At 40.1% G+C, this 17,626-nt stretch overlaps 1 protein-coding gene across 1 annotated transcript in view; it reads left to right on the top strand.

Moving 5' to 3' along the window:
- Positions 1 to 17,221, top strand: part of vstm2a (V-set and transmembrane domain containing 2A) — a 133,026-nt gene extending 115,805 nt beyond the window's left edge. The window contains exon 5 of the mRNA XM_085173114.1: positions 13,440 to 17,221. Coding sequence (XP_085029240.1) covers positions 13,440 to 13,516 — 77 coding nt within the window. The 3' untranslated portion in view covers positions 13,517 to 17,221. The remainder of the gene's footprint in view (positions 1 to 13,439) is intronic.
- Positions 17,222 to 17,626: the final 405 nt, after the last annotated feature.

Genomic DNA, 17,626 nt, shown 5'->3' with positions numbered 1-17,626 from the left:
AGGAATCTGGAATTAGCTTCTTCATCCACTGACTGAGAGGCTACATCAAGGCCCAGAAGAAATAATAAAACATTTGATAAACTGGACGTAAGGAATGTTACTACTGTCAGCAAATTCCACACATTTTGAATGAAAAATAATTTGTAAGTATTTATTTGTATTGATTAGATTTGATTTGATATACCTTTATTAGTCCCACAAGGGGACATTTCATAAGGCTGCCGACCTATTGCACGTAATGGCGGCGTCATCTTACCCTCCGACCATACATACATTACACAAACATGACATGGGGAAGATGGCCTGTATTTATATAGCGCTTTACTAGTCCCTAAGGACCCCAAAGCGCTTTACATATCCAGTCATCCACCCATTCACACACTGGTGATGGCAGCTACATTGTAGCCACAGCCACCCAGACTGAGCTCCAACAGGGAGATCAGTTTGAGAACAGAAAAAAACACCTCTGCACATGAAAAAACTCTTAATACACCAAAGAAACACATGACAAGCAGCAGGGGTGGGTAAAGGGTGAGAGACAGCCAATTTAGACAGTACATCCGGGCCTGCGTGCGCTGGTCTCCTTGATCCACTGTCAGCATCGGAAGGGAATAAGCGTCGAAGGCGTTTGGAAAGGGAGGGGGGATGAGTGTGTGCATATCAGTGTATATGTATGTGTGTGCGTGTCCAGAGTTCAGCTGAGACAGTGTCCTTCGCCCTGCTAGGTTAAGTAAACAGTCTTCCAGCCAACCCAGGTGGCCTTGCATGGAACGGGAAGGAACAGACTAAACACAGGTGTTGTTGTTCGGCTCCAGCCTTGAGACCGCAGCTGGCGCTAAAGGGGTATCCGCATTAAGTGATGGTGGTTTTTACTTTAGTGCGAACAGCTCATATGAATTTCAAAGCAGTTCTACAGTCCAACACTGGTCTCTCAATCTCCTGTTGGAGAGCCGCGAGCTTCGCCATACTTGCGTTCTGTGATGTTTGTCATTTCTTGTGCCAAGGAGCCGATTCTGAGAACTCACGGCAGTGTGCCTCCCCGAGATGTCATCCAATTTGCGCCCAGAGATGTTATTCCGGGCTAGCCCTTCCGAGATGTATCCAGTCTGCAGTCAGAGATCTTATTCTGAGTATTCACAGCAGCCGTAGCCTCTCCAAGATCTTATCCGTGCTGACTCACTGAGCCCATTTTGAGAAACTCACGCCTCTCCCATCGTTTCAATCCCAGCGGGCAGCCTTGTGGGGGTTTGAACAGCCGGTTCTGCTTTCTTAATTCTTTGATAAGTCAGGGCCAAGCCAGCTCCGATCAGCAAGAACCCTGTTACCATGGTTCCGAATAGGTAGATATCTGCAGCACTCAGGCTCACCCGAGCCCAAACTTCTCGTTGAGAAAGGGGTGTCAATTGCATTTAGGGACCAGTTGATCCAATCCATAATTCCTCTTTTAGGTTTTAGAGAACAGACTGTGAGAGAATGTTCCAGGGAAAGTAACACAAAAAACACGAGACTAGACAAGACACTGATTAACACTGACAAATACTGTGAAAGGTGTCAAATTTAGATGGGCATCAGATTTGCATTAGTCATTTCCACAAGGCGTATAACAGGAACAACGCTGATAGAAGCTGAGACCAAGTATGTTTGGGTAAGAACCCAACAGAGGAAAATATCCCCAAGCCCTCATTAGCTGTTTATTCCCCTTTTCAGTGGCTAAATGCTTAAAGAAATACTTTCCTGGTGTGGTCGTTTTAGATGTTGTGGATGGTCATTTAGAAGCTTTATTCCTTAGACTGTGTTACAACATTTATTCTCATCACAGCTGAACAATCAAGCTGCATTTTAACGGCATTTACACAGTCATGTTAGCTAAGAATCTAACTATGGCTTGGGCAGTCTATGAGTCAGTTAGAGAGTCTATCAGTCAACAAGCAAATCAGAAAGCAAGTTATATACTGGAGCCCCCGGACAAATAAGCAAGCAAGTCAAAGAGACGGTCAGCCAGCAAGGGATCAGCAGCAATAGATAGAACTGGCATGAAGCCAGTTTGAGCTCCCTGTGGAGGTGCTGTGGTGAATCACCTCCCTGCCTCACTGAACCTGGCTGCCTCGCTGGCCTGGAATCAATATTTCACATCACCGTTTCACCGAGCCAAAAACATTTTGGCAAAACGAGAAGTGTTGTGTTAGGTTAAGTAGGACAAAATGAAAAGTATTCAATATGGGTCTATTCTATCTCAGCATGCACCAAGAAACCAGTAAAAAGGTCTCCGCAACCTTAGATACTCTCAATCATTATGTTTCCACATGATTCATTCTGCAGTTACTTCGACTTTGGAGGATGGAAAAAGGGAAAACTCAAAGTGGCATCATGTATTGCTTTAAACAGTATGTGCAGAAGTCAGACGATTCAAAATCTCCTCTGGAAACCTTTTTCTCCACAGCTTCCCTCTTTAGATAGATAATTCCAAATGACATGTAAAGACACAGTGACCTTGTCAAGCAAACGATCACAGGAAGTGGATGAAAGTGCTTTTAGCTACAGCGATGGTGAAATGAAATAATAAGCTAAAGCTCTTTTTGTGTATACATGTTATTTGTGTTCAGTTGTGTTATTGGAGACTTCTTACATTTTCCCCTCTGCTCATCAATTAAAATGCACAGCAGAACACAAAACAACAACAATAATGATTCGCAAATGTTCTTCCTTTGTTGTTTTCTAAAAATAGCACAGGAGCACAGACTTTACCTTTAGTATGCTTAGCTGGCAAGGTTAGTCTGAAAGTGAAAAACAGCTCGCAAAAAAGCTGAAGGAATCTGTGAGGTTATGAGAATAATTGCTGCAGACGGTGTTGTTTTCCCGTACTATGTGGATTGCTTACATCATTTCAGGGTTAGGAATGGAACAAATGGAAACAATCCTGCACCCAGTGCATGCAAGAAGGTGACAGACTCATATGCAAGTACTGCAGATTTATAGTCTTTCAAAGTGACTGGCACTGCTGGGAGGAGATAACTGTTGTACTTTAGATACAATTCCCACACATATTACTGTTATCTGGGGATACAATGCCATTTTGAAATGGAGGACAAGAGGGTGAGAAAATAAATCATCAAAAGCAGATTACCAAGACATGTCAGCGCAAGTTAATTTGTATAGCTTCTTTGGACCATAAAACTAAAGATAAATGCAATAACGTTATGTCACTTGGTTAGTAGATCCCAGTGTGAAGGCTCAAAGTGCTACTAGCTTGGTGTTTAGAAACTAAATGCTACACGTGAATAACGGACGGACAGTACATCCTCATATGATAGCAATTGTCCTTGGCAAGGTATGCCCTCATCGTTTTTACCTCCGATCAGCATCATCAGTTAGAAAACAAGAATCATACAGTTAAGATTTTACCTATTTCACTGTAATTTTATAAAAAGTGGTCTCACATATCTGATGTGTCCACACACCAGTGAACACATCAGAGAGCAACTTTCAGTTGGTTGCAGACAGAGATGGGCTGTAATCCGATTACTTTTTTCAAGTAACGAGTAAAGTAAGGGATTACTATTGCAAAAACGGTAATTAGATTACAGTTACTTTCCCGTAGGAACGCTGCGTTACTGCGTTACTAAAACCGTGATTTTTTTGCGAGAATGTCTCATGACAGTGACGTAAGCGAGTGCGACGTTCGTGACAACAGCTGTGTGCAGATCAACAATGGATCATATATCGAGTGCAGAGAGAGTATGAGCGTGCAGCGTTTAAAGCGTGGAAGTACTGACCTTACTTTGAGTTTGATTCCATAAAAAGTGACAAAAACATTAGTGTCCGTTGTGCGTGGGAAGAAAACTTCTTTTTACAGCGGAAAAAACCCTAAACTTCCAAACAAGCACCGAGTAGCTACGACGTAATGGGAAACTCACAGAGAAACTCGCGGATTCTTCCACTGACCGCTGCACACCTGCACCAGGGTAAACCTCCGCCTACCCCACTCCTGCTTTACAGGTGAAAATAGAGCAACAGGACCGCTAGTCTTTGACTTTATTTATTTTCTGCTGTGTTTTACTTGCATCTATTTGAAAGACTGAGTGTAAACACACAAAAAAATTTATTTTATGTGCTGGAATGTGCAGAAAATAGGTTTAAATGTTAAACTAATTTCTTCCAGTCAGAGAATGTTGCAGATAATTAAATTTTTGCTTGATGCATAAAGTTAAAAGATTAAAACTAATAAAACAAGTTTTAAAAGAGACTTTTCCATTTGATTACATTTTGTATGATGATTATGCAGAAAAAGTAGAATTGGGCTGAAAGATCTATCACTTTATCACCTATTCAGGTTGTAAATCGTGTTTTTAAAATGTAACTAAGTAACTAAGTAATTAATTACTTTTGAAAATAAGTAATCAGTAAAGTAACGGGATTACTTTTTTGGGGAAGTAATCAGTAATCAGTAACTGATTACTTTTTTCAAGTAACTTGACCAACACTGGTTGCAGACTGGAACAGTGAGAGATTTAACTACCAACCTTCCAACTACCAGATAACTTGCTCTATCTAATGAGCTACAGCGAGCCACATTTGTACCTTTGTGGCCCACAAAGGATGACATGATTACATTTAGCTCTAATAATTTGGTCCCTGTCTACCAACAGGGACAAAAATAGACTTTTACTAGATAGTGGAAAAGGATGGATGGATATTTGCTTGGGTGTTATTACAGGTTTTCCTTTGACTTTTCAATGTAAATAGAACCTTGGGCAAGATACTAACCCCAAAACTGCCCTCCGATGCATTCATCGGAGTGTGACTGTGGGTGAATGTAGATTAGTTTGCACTTGCGTTTAGAAGTGTTTGTGTAAATGGGTGAATGAGGCATGTTGTATAGAGCGCTTTGAGTACTCCGGGAGAGTAGAAAAGCGCTATATAAGAATCAGTCCATTTAGCTCTAAACTTTAGACACAGCTAACTAGGAGTACCATCATCTTTTGCTATACTATTTAGATCTTACTTACAATAAATAAATAAATGAATGAACATCGTCCAACTAAAATAAAACATAATTTAAGCTTAATTTAACACTTGATTTTGTGCACATACACTGGAGCATGGGTAGAGAATGGACACAAACAGTGAGAACATGGACTCAATCGGTACTTTTTTGCCTGTAATGTGACAGTTTAGGACTGCACCACTTTGCTATGTTAGATGTTTTGACATTTTGTTATTTAAATATACATGTGAACTGTCTAAGGCCACGTTCACTCTGCAGGTCTTGATGCTCAATTCCGATTTTTTGATCAAATCCGATTTTTTTGTCTGCTCGTTCACACTACAGATAAAATGCGACAGCAAACGTGCTCTAATATGAACCCTCAAAGCGACCGCATGCGCAAAAGAAGACGTCACACACAACGCGCTGTGTTTAGACCCAGAGCAACAGTATTGTTTGACTGATGGCCCTTAATATAAAGACTTCAGACTTCACGTTTCCCAATTTTTGCTTTAAGTTATTTTGTTATTTATATAATAATGTAAATAACCTAATAATGATCCTTATTGCTGTTTTAGAGGAGCGCTGCTTCAAAGGATAGTTGCAGATTTCTGTCAGAATCTGCAGATTATACAGTACAAAGAAAATGTTCACGTTTCTCCAACGTTGTCTTCCCAACAGTTTCACCGGATGGCCAGGAAGCGTTCACGATGTCTTCTCCGGCGCTGATAATTGGCGTCTGTCTTGTGTCGGTGACGTAAAGCCGGATTTAATGCGACTTGACCATCAAACAGCAGTCGCTTTCTGAAACATCGGATATGTATCGGATTCAGTACCACATACGAAAGTGACCCAGATCGGATTTGAAAATATCGGATTTGTGCCGTTCACACTGTCATACCATGATCGGATATGGGTCGCATAGGGTCAAAAAAATCGGATTTGATGCGCTTTCACCTGCAGTGTGAACGTAGCCTAATTAAACTTGCACTAATTTTCATAAGGTGTGGAAAAGCCCTAAATATGCATTTTGCTAGTTTTTTCTTTTTGCCAGACTCTCCAAATTGACCAGCGGATAAAAAAAGGTTTTGTTTTTCTTCTTCTTGTATTGTATTTCCATGTAAAAGAAAAAAAAATTAAATTAACTTTTGGGCAAACCTCTGATTTGCTGGACACAACCGGCAGTCTTTATAACTTATTATAACCTATGACAACTACAAGATGTTGCTTCAGAGATTTGATGTGAACATGGTGCAGTGCTGATAGTGTGGCTGATCTTTTCTTTTAACCCGATAGAATCATATCTATGGTTACATGTGCCTTCCCTTATTGTTTGTGTTCTCTCAGATAAGCAAACTGAAAAATGGTTTTGGAAATCCCACACGAAACAATAGAAAGCAGCACAGCAGCAAATCAATAATGTATGAATAACAATCTCTCTGCTGTTTTGTGTGTGGCTTGATCACCAGATTCTGGGGGGACTGGAGCGTAATGATTCAGAGTCAGTTCAGCAGATTTTGAAGTGCATCTGGAAGACGTCACAACTAACCACTAAAGATCCTACGCAGCTGTGCAGGGTGGTGTGCAGTGACCCATCGTTGTTGGGTTATATCCAGAAGGAGGTCATCATGACCTAATCAAGCAGCCCTGGCCTCACTTGCACTATACTGCTGCTGTATTTGGTTGTAAAAATAGCACGCTGTCTTTTTTCAATGCTTCTTGGGTCTTCAATAAGGAGTTCGACCAACAACTACTTTGGATTTGAAATCTTATGAATTCTATTGTTGCTACTTTTCCTTTCATGTCCCTTTAGGTTGTGTATATAACGCAGGTTGTGAGTTACAAATAAATGCTGTATTGCACACATGAGCTATGTTAGATATCCTCAGAGTTTTCCAGTTTTGTTCAGTTTAGGTTGTGCAATTTTCCCCACTATTGAAACACAATCCAAAGCACAAATATTTTTTATTCCGGACAGATGGCAAGTGTTTTTTAATTAACTGTTGCTCAACTTCTCCTATAAAACTACTTTTGCTTTGCAAACTTCAAGTGTTATTATTTTGCACTCATTGAGCCATAAATACTGCACAGTGAAACGAAGAATTGCATCTCACCTGTCAGTTAAACGTCATTATAAAGACTTCTAAAGATATCAAGTGACTTTATTTCAGACCCTTAGTTGCTCTGCTGAAATTAGGAGTTAAAAGATACATGCAACTAAAACATGACAGCACACTCTGCTAGATAGTCAGTGTTTTGTGGTACTTAAGCGGGAAGTGTTAGAGCTACAGCGAGATTTTAATGAGGATGTCTTTCTTCCACAGCAGAACACAGTGCTGTCTGCAGCCCCTTTTCAGAATGACACGCTCAGAATAGTTTATTAATTATTGGATTCTACTAGAGTGGCTTTGCATCATTCATAGATTAAAATATTTTCTTTCTTACACAGGATCTTGGCACAGCTTCTCATCCTGTATTTGAAACAATCTACCTTCCCCTCCCTTTAAGCCAGCTTTCAGATGGAGCTTTTGTGATCGCAGTCAGAGCTGAGTGTCCATGTAATGATGGCGGTTTCTTAGTGACATCATACAGAATCAAGAACAGAAAAAACAGCATAGATGTTGGGTGTACACAGTGGTGCAGCATGGCAACTCAAAGCCCTGAGGAAAAAAACAATCTTTCATGGTCTTACTTTTGTTGACAAAAAAATGATGAAAAATAGAAAATGAAGTCAAAGGCACATCCTCCATCCTGAGGTAATTAACAGTTTGCAACAGTGAAACCACAGTTAAAGCTGCGTACTTTTATATACAGAGTAGATTATTGTAAAATAAGTAGACATGCAGTTTTTTTTTGTCCTGTATCGCTGCATCTGTGCCTTTCTGTGGCTCCTAGCTGGAAGCTGATTAATTATTCTCTGTGTGAAGGATGTTTTGGCCTAGAGTGATTGCTGCTCCTCTGTGGCACTCCTGTTCTCTAGATCACCTCGAGCCAAATGAGATGTGGTGGGGAGGAATAAAGGGTCAAAGCCCTCCATCTCTGCACCACCATCCCTTCCTTACGTCCCCTAACCCTCAGCAGCCTTGACAATCCAGAGCTGCGAGGAACAGTGGGCTCCCCTGGTACAGTTTCTTCTTAGAACCACTGTCCAGTATGACACAGGAATCTAGTAAATGTTAATATAGTTTATTGAGTAATGTGATTTTTTAATGAATATTACTGAAAACATGCTTTATTTCATGGTATTTCTTTCCCTATCTAAGAAATCAACGCTGAAAGTGTCCTATTATTATGTCCACAGACATCTGCTGGGCCGATTGTACAGCTGTCATTTGTTACTTTGCTCTCATCAGTTCTGGCTCAATGTTTCCAAGACGCGAGCAGATCAAACTGTAGGCTGAGGAGGTTGTGTTCTAGTTTGCAGTTGTTAGTCATGTTAGATGCTCAGTAAACAGTCAGAGTTGCCTGCAGTGGTGATAGCAGCTTGTCAGGTCTCAGGCAATGCTAACTGCTAACTGCCCATGCAAAATGTTTTCAGAGCAGCCCAAAAGCCTTTGTTTACAATTTAGGATTTCAGTAAAGATGCTAGAATTAAATGAATGTATTTATAACGTCAATCACACATAGATTAACATTCCCCCTGTTTATATAAGTAAAAGCACATAAGACGACTTGGTTTGCATCTCTTTGCAGTCAGTTTATATGTCTCTCTTCTCTTTGTCTCTGTTTATGTGTTTCATTTGCATTTCTTTTAACACATTTCTGTCTCTGGTCTACTTTCTTCTCTTATTGGTCATGTTTAGTCTCAGTGACACCTTTTTTCTGACTCTTTCCAATCGCTTTTTGGGCTAATTTGCATTTGTTTTTTACTGTTTGGTTTTAGTCTCTTTCTGGTTGTTTTCACTTTCTTTGTAGTTGTCTGCCTCTCCTGGTTTAATCACAGCACTTTGTGTTTCTTTGTAGACAATTTCAAATCTATTTTTTGTTATTTGAATTTCTTTCTAAAATTCACGTTTAGAAACAGGTTTTCTGGGATTGGGTGTGGAGTATTTGAAACCCTCAGCCTGTGCAGCAGACGCTTTCTTTGCCTTCAACCATTACAAGCTGAATCTCTACAATTTTGCTTCATTTTTGTCAATCTCATATTTCAAGTACAGTGGTCCCTCGCTGTAACGTGGTTCACCTTTCGCGGCCATCACTGTTTCACAATTTTTTTGTGCAATTTTGCTTTTTTTGTGTTTGTTTGTTTGTTTTTTTACAGGGCATTGTGTTCTGCCTCCTGATCGGCTGTAGACCATTGTCAATCGCTCTCCTCCGTGCCGTGTCTCCCGTACAGAACGCGTTCAGCTTGTCACATTTACATAAATCTTCGATCACTAGCAGTGTGACCCTGAAGTGCTGTACTTTATGCCTGCAAGTTTTCTCCCCAACAAACATTTTACACGGTCAAAGGCAGCTGCTGTAGCACCCGAAAGGGAAAGATGCTACCATCACACAAAAAGTTGGACTTCTGGACATGCTAAAGGCACATAGAAGTTACCGTATTATAAGGTGCCTGATTATAAGGCACATTAAGCGAAACAAAACAGTCAGATAAGTCAAACTTTACTCAACTCATTCTTCTTACTTCCGTACCATTGATTCATTAATGTTGAATTTTCTGGCAGCTGCTCTATTCCCATGTCCTGGACCTGAAAACAGGGGTTGATCTTTGGTTTGTATAATACTGGACTTATTTTTCTACAAAGGTTTGAACTTTGAGAGCGTTTAAACAAAAGTGTGAACATGTTTATGCCTGTCTGAGAAAAGTGTATAGTGAGGGGTTTTACAGCCTTCAAACATCTATAATAATTGTAAAAAATAAAGTTCGCTACTTCGCGGATTTCACCTGTCACAGGTTATTTATAAAACTTCCGCGATAAACGAGGGACCAAGTCACAAGAATGATCACTTGTGAATGTGACAGCATTACCCAGGTAGTTTCTTCCTATTTGGAAGACCAACATGTTCCTATATGCTGCTATTAGGAGCATTTTAATGCCAAATTTTCTGAAACTTGACTTGAGATGGATCTTTATTTTTTTTAAATGTCTTTTTAGCTTGACTAAATAAAAACATAAAAGCTTTAAAAACTGTTACGGGTTCAGATATTGAGGGTGAGCACAAAAACCATAATGGTCCAGAAGAGTTTCGGTCAAACAATGATTTTAATGAACACATGCGCGGGGAGATGAACCGTGCCCACCGACAGCATCGATCTCCGTCCAACGATACATAAACGGTTGTTTTATACCATCACGGTTTGGTTTATGACGCCCCCTCATGCGTCAAACAGATACAATTCACATCCAATAATATTGACGACTTTTGACATATATGGAAAGAGCCTTCTCTCCGTCTCGAGGCCAGGGGCCGACTCTCACTTATCTCCTGGAGCAGACTGTCCCTTTCACAGACATAATTTTGCAGCTACAGGCATTTGCAAACTGTTATTCGAACTCCTAGCCTAAACATGAGCCTAACTGTTGTTTGTGTGTGTGTCGACCTCCAACGCACTCAGCCTCACCCCGCCCATTGATGCTTCTAACCTTTACCATACAGAAGCTCTCTGTGATAGGTGTAATAATCATAACTAAGAACATGTGTAATCTATTGAATAAATGCTTTGATGAAATGATAATTAATGTCAATTCAATTCAATTCAATTTATATAGCGCCAAATCACAACAAAAGTCGCCTCAAGGCGCTTCATAAAGCGCCTTGAGGCGAACCATCATCCATCATCATGGTAATGATGATGGTTATGAATAGTAGCAGTAAACAACACGTTCTCACTCCCAAAGCGTAACATTTTACGCTAGGTGACAAATCGTCAACATATTACGTTTTCGGCTACCCACCACGTTCCTAAATGACGACCTCGGAAAATCTACACATGTTCGCTCTTTTTCTTCAAATCGCTTAGAAACAAGCTATTTAACATCATTAAAGTCCTGGTTAAGATCAGGAAAAAGGTTATGGTTAGGGCTAGGGATAAGGTTAGGTTTAGGGCTGGAATACAGGGCTGGAACGTCTATTACCGCGGGAGCGTCATTGCACTGGATTTCAGCCATAACCCGCCGCGTACCATAAGAACGCCGAAGGTCTCCTTTCACGTTCCTCAGGAACGCCGCGGGACGTGACAAAACGTCAGCATGTTACGCCTCGGGAGTGAGAACGGGCTCCAGTAAAATATTTCCCTGATCTCCACAAAACCTATTCAACTGTCTATATGCTGTACGTAGCAGGAGCTGTATGGGCTACATTTGGACTCTACTCCATCTAGACCATATGTTGGACAGAAACTGAAATACAGATGTGGGTGTAAAACAACAAGAAACCACATGTCGAGCAAAATAAACCAATTGTGTATATATATCATTCATTTTGAACACACTCGCACAAAATAATAAACAGAAAGAGCTGGCAGGATGACACAGTGTCATAGTTCTTGAGTAAAGCTAACACGAGGATTTAATTGAAATAGAAAAAAAAGATCAGAAGTTAAATTGCTTCTGAGAGTATTTGCAATAATCAGAATCTTTCTTCTAAAAAGTGTCTTGAAGCAGCACTTTCATTTACCACCTTCAACCCACAAGCACCTGCTGTTGCTGCAGAGATGGTATTGTTTTTCTTTTTCAACGGTGTTAGACTCATATGTAGGCAGCTATAGTCACACACTATATATACCCAAGTGCGCCTCAGCTTAATGGCACACACTAATGACTGGACATCAGCCCGCATTTACTAAACATGTATGTACAGATTTGCAACAGTAACTAATTTTACGACTTCACTTTACAACAATTTTTCTTAGTTACCAAGTTGATACTGTAGAGTTTTGAAAAAAATGAAATCCTCACCTTAAGCTAAGGTTTAGCATTATCGTATCCAAGTCAGGCACCAAATATTATAATTAGGAGCCTTAAAGTAAAACTACAGCATTTTTTTCTTCTTGTATTGAGAAATACCTCAAATTAAAAAAAAAATAGACCTGTGATATGTCTAAGGAGCTTGGAAAGAAAAGTGACTGGACTTCTTTAAATTTCTTGAAGATGTTTCATCCGAGAAGCTTCTTCAGTTCTAAGAGCAACTGGTGGAGAGAAGACAGATGGTTTGAAAGAGGAGTGAAAGAAGCATCGATGTCCACTCTGAACGACCATCTTTGAACAGAGGCGGTGGTTTACGACACCAACTGTCTGCCATCTATAATCCAGTTCTGAGATCCTTCCAAGACGCCTTAATGCCCACTCACACCCTGGGCCATTTGACCTCAGGAAATCACATGATAGGGTGGGGCTAGGCTTCACAATGGATTCACCCAAAACCTTGGCTGATTGTGACCTACACCCGTTTTCACACCTTGGCTCGTGTGATTAGGTGGACAATCAATAAGGGGTCCATGACCCTCTTGTGGGGACATTCCTCTAGGGCTTAAATTCTTGGACTCTCCACCACTCGCTGCTCTTAGAACTGAAGAAGCTTCTCAGATGAAACGTCTTCAAGGAAGCTTAAAGAATTCCTGATGCTTTTCTTTCCGAGCTCCTTAGACCAGCGGTCCCCAACCCCCGGGCCTCGAACCGGTACCGGTCCGTGAGTCGTTTGGTACCGGGCCGCGAGAGTTGAGGCTCAGGTGTGAAATGCATAGTTTTCAGGGGTTTTATCAGTTTTCAGCATTATTTTGTTATTGTTTTTATCGTTACCTCGGTTTTCCTGGGTCTTTTCACGTGTGTTATAAATAAGTCAAGTCAAGTCATCTTTATTTATATAGCACATTTAAAAGACATCAAGTGTCGGCCAAAGTGCTGAACAGAGGGATAATATAATAAAAGAATTAAAATAGAAAGAAAACATTTAAAATGTAATGTAATATCAAAGAGATCCGAAAGCCTTGGAAAATAAGTAGGTCTTGAGATTCAATTTAAATCTTCTTTTTTTCGGTACCGTTACTAGTTTTATTTTGTTGTATTTATCCGCAACACCTTAAAGGCCGGTCCGTGAAAATATTGTCGGGCATAAACCGGTCTGTGGCGCAAAAAAGGACTGAGAACCTTCACAGAGTGAAAGGTGTGATATGGTAAAAACAAAAAGTGTTTAGCTCAAGGAAAGAACCACCATACTTGATAGTATACATGAGCTTCATTGATGTCAGATTGAACTTTAAGAGGACGAACATGGTGATTATTTGATTTGATTTGTTATTACACGTTTATGGACAAACTCTTTCTCGCTAACAGCCTTTTTTTAATGCTCCAGTTCTTGTCTTTCCAAACATGAAAAGTCATTTTGTCATATGTGCTGTAGGCCTTAAACAAGCTCACAGGAGAGGATTTGTGTTCCTGTAGAGAGTTTTGATCACGGGGAAGAAAATAGAATAGTAACAATGTTTCTGTGCTTCTGTTTCTTATCTTCACAGGTACAAGAATATCATCCAGCTATGGACTGGCTGTCCTCCTCGTGGCGTGTGGTTTGGTGAGGAATGCCTTGTTATAATTTGAGGAACTGACATGGTTTGCACCCAGGTCTCTCTCTCTCTCTCGCTCACTCTCTCTTTTTCTGTTTGCTCTCAAAGCGAATGAGAAAAAAAAATGCCTGTTTTACTCCCTGCCCCTCTCCCCAGCCCCGCCCCCTTCTTACCCCACACACATCTCTCCACCATATTGCGGACAGCACAGTTGCCCCCCCCTCGTGTCCTAGCCACTACTGCTCTTGCACCCAGCACATTGTTATTAGCCAATGTAAACACCAGTCGCATTTAAAGCTGTCGGATTACCTTTTGTACAGACGTCATCCTGACACCACCTGAGGTGCAACGCTCCTATGTGACAACTGGACTCTGTATCTTGTTGGATAAATCTCATGGAAGAATGACTTTCTTATGGTTTCGCTGTTCCAGTTCATGCGTTCATTGCTCAAAAGCGAACAAAAAAAGGAGAGTCTATATTTGTGTAATATATATAATTCTAGATCTGTATCTATATCTGTTTTATTTGAAGCACCTAGAATTACTGTATGTGCTGTATACATAGCTACCACTCACCATATTGACCATGGAACTTCAATGTGAATAGGCACTCTTAGCCCTCTCGAAGAGATAATTTATATTCAAGTATGTGTTAATTTAGACTGTTACCATTAACCAACAGGTTAACGAAAGGTTAAATTTTCCAATTTTTCTTTCAGCTGTATCAGCCACCCAGCTTTCCATTGTGCATAATTTAACATCTTGTTAGTGATCCATCTGGGGATATGCATGCTTATCAGTCTGAAGGCTTAGAAGAGAGGATAACACATTAGTTGACCTACATGAGTCAAACATTTGGAGTTCAGTGTTACGATATTTTGAATTTAGCTTTATTTTAATGTGCTAACGTTGATGTGAAAAAAAAAATGTCCCTATGTCATTTTAATTTGTATCGCATCCTTGGTAGGAATAAAAAAGGATGTCACAAGTTACGAGTCATTCAAAATTGTAATATGTGACCATTGGATGATTGATGTTAACTGACCTGGACCTTTGCTAAATGACATGCTTCAGATGCCGTGCACCTCCCTGCTATAATTACAGAGGATGAATGAGGATTTACCCACTTTGGATGACGAGGATAGCTAGCATTTATTCGTTATGATTCCTAATGCACACAGTGACACACATACAGGTACACGTCTGTGGCAGGGTGGTGACATGAGATCCAGTGACACATAGAGTATGCTCATTATGTGAAATACGTTTATTTTTTCCTCTCTTAATCTCACATTAATATATTTTTAGCTTTATCTTCAGATGATATATCACAGAGATTTTTATTCATGCATAGCATTTATTAAAAATATACCGCTTTGACAATCTGACACAAACAGAGGCAAAGGCGTGGTGGGGTTTCATAGTACACATAGCTTAGATCATTAGCATGACTGAGGATAACCTCCAAAAGAAAAACCGATTCTTTCCTTGTTAACTTTTGAGCTGAAAGGACATTGTGCACCAATGTTCCAGTTTAAAGTGAAATATTTATGATTAAGCGAATAGCTGACAGATGTCTCAAGAAGGATGCTGTAAATGAATGTTATCGACCATAAAATTCAGTGCCAGAGAGCACCAATCACCCTGCAGATCAGTGCTTTATTTCCCATCGTTCTTCTTGCTTAGCCCAACTTTTAAGGTGGTCAAAGATGAAGCATGATAATAGAAGTCATAATTTGTTATATGGTGTAAGCTGGCTTTCATGCATAATATATAAGGAGTGATCAAAAAATTCTGGGAATCCACCCCACACACCCCTAAAAAACCAACTGTTTTACTCCTTGGCCATGTCGTTTAAAATTGGCCGACCTCTTGTTCAAGATCATCTTCTTGTGCACAGGTGGTATTTTTAGATCACCCTGTACATTTATCCCTGGCTTGCCTCTGCAATATGTGCTGATGTCCTTCAGTTTTATTAAAACCGGATTTTCAGTTTCAGGAAAAAAGTTACAGGGAGGCAGATAATGCAGGTGAAAAGCAAAGATTGTGTTGATGTGGGTGAAAAACTGGCACGCAATAGCATTTCCCTGAGGCACCTCACACCAATGCAACAGTTGGCTTTGAGAGACTGGACCAGACACACAGCATGTCATGGTGCACAACCTCATGAATGTCAAAAAAAACAAAAAACGATGAGCATGCTTCTTATTTCCCAACTCATCTGATCTGCTGCCTTCAAACTATTGGATCACAGCTGGAAACCCAGATCCCATCACCAGCGACGACCGAGTCAAGTTGCTGTTTGGTCACCGTGCAAGTTTGAGGTCCGCGGTGAAATCACAGGATGTACACGTCATGTGGTAAAAGAAAAAACTTCCAGGGAAGTGATCTAAAAATAGCAGCTATGCTGGAAGCTGTCCGGACATTACTGAGAAGATGATGTTGAATGAGAGATCAGAGATGTTGAAATCAGGCAGGGTTTTTAATTATTATGGACCTGATCTCAGGGCGTTTTGATCACACGTCATACAGATTACCGTGTATGTCCCAAAAAAGGTAAATGTTCACTTCACTTTGAGCTTTCATTCTGCTTTGCAGTCAAAGCTAAATCAAATTCTCCCTTGTATAGATGCATTTCCAAATAGCAGTTGTGCGAAAACTTGTTGATCCAGCTCGGAGCTTCAAAGGCTGACAGAATGTGTCGTGCTTTGGGATAAGAGCAGAGACATCTTCTGATCAGAAGCATCAAGGCTGGGTACAAGATGTGCAGGCGATGGAGGGCGACCCTGTCGAATGCCTCAAGTTTCAAATAGCTTCAACGCACATTTAGACAGTTAATCTAACATCGCTGTCACATATATGCCACTCGACGGATTGTTTTTGAAAAGAAACATGCTATGTAATATGATTTAGTTTACAAGGAGAAAACAATCTTTTCCAGTGTATTGAGAATGAGATTTGAATGTGTGCCAGAGAGTGGACGGTGTGTCCAACCCTCATGTAAAAAGATGCAGAATTGTACAACTTGTAAATGAAATAATCAGCATGAGAACATTTTTTAAATCCATTTAAAAAGGCAGAGGCCAGTGATGTTCTGTACTTGTAACAATGGTGTCATGTACTCATATTCAAGTGTAAACAAGTCCAAAGTGGGTTTTCATCTCTTCAAAATGAAAATGGGTAAAATGTATTTGACAAAAAAAAAGTATCTATCTATCTATATATATTAGAAACATCTCCTTTATAAAGCCTTCATCTTAATCTAGGGGACTCGCTTTATTGTGGGTCCTTGCAACATACTGAATAACAAAGAAAGAGAGATGGGAGCAACGATTGATTGGTGTGGTTAATAACTAATCCTTGAGTGTTGGGAGAGGCTGAATTGCTTACAAGCAGCAAGGTCTCTATTACCAAAGAGGAGAGCAGTTCACTGTGATGGTTACAGCAGCAGTTCCTACATCCAGGGATGTTATTTCAGCAACATCACACGGCCATTTTTGTTCTGTTTTATATGCCGACTCTTCACCACTCTAGATGTATTTGTTTCTTCTAATGTATTTCATTTCAATGCGGTCCTGTCTGTTTGTTGAGCTGTCAAAAGTTCTGATGAATTATAATTCTCTTTTCTTTGCTATTGTGTGAGGCTTCTGTACTGCAACATTGCAACAGTTTGTATTATAATGACGATACCAGAATAATATTTAAATAAACCATTTTCACAGATGAAATTCAAACACTGAGGAATCCCATCTGTTTGGTTGGTAAAACACTGAGCTTTTTAGCGAGTGAGCTAGAGAGCGCTGACAGTGCTTAACACTGGCCCAGTTTCCAACTTGGAATAAATGTTGGAATTATTAATAGCTTTTTGTTTGATAGCACCGTAGAATCTTGCTTTATAAACCATCAAGAGACTGAAAAATGTGAAAAAACTAAACAGAAAAAGAAACAAATGTTTGCGCTTGGCATCATTTTTGAATTACTTCATAATCATAAAAAAGTGGCCGACCCAAGTATATAAGAAGGGATTAAAAGTTTTGATCTATTATGATATATCAGAAATGATAAAGGTCATTGTGCTGATATGTTCTGCTTACAAAATGCATAAAGGAGGCGAGTTGTCGTCTATAGCAGCGGTCCCC

Source organism: Neolamprologus multifasciatus, chromosome 9 (assembly GCF_963576455.1).
Source record: "Neolamprologus multifasciatus chromosome 9, fNeoMul1.2, whole genome shotgun sequence".
NCBI classification, from domain to species: domain Eukaryota; kingdom Metazoa; phylum Chordata; class Actinopteri; order Cichliformes; family Cichlidae; genus Neolamprologus; species Neolamprologus multifasciatus.
The sequence above is the reverse complement of the archived record's forward strand: the minus strand, read 5'-3'. Positions and strand labels throughout refer to the sequence as shown.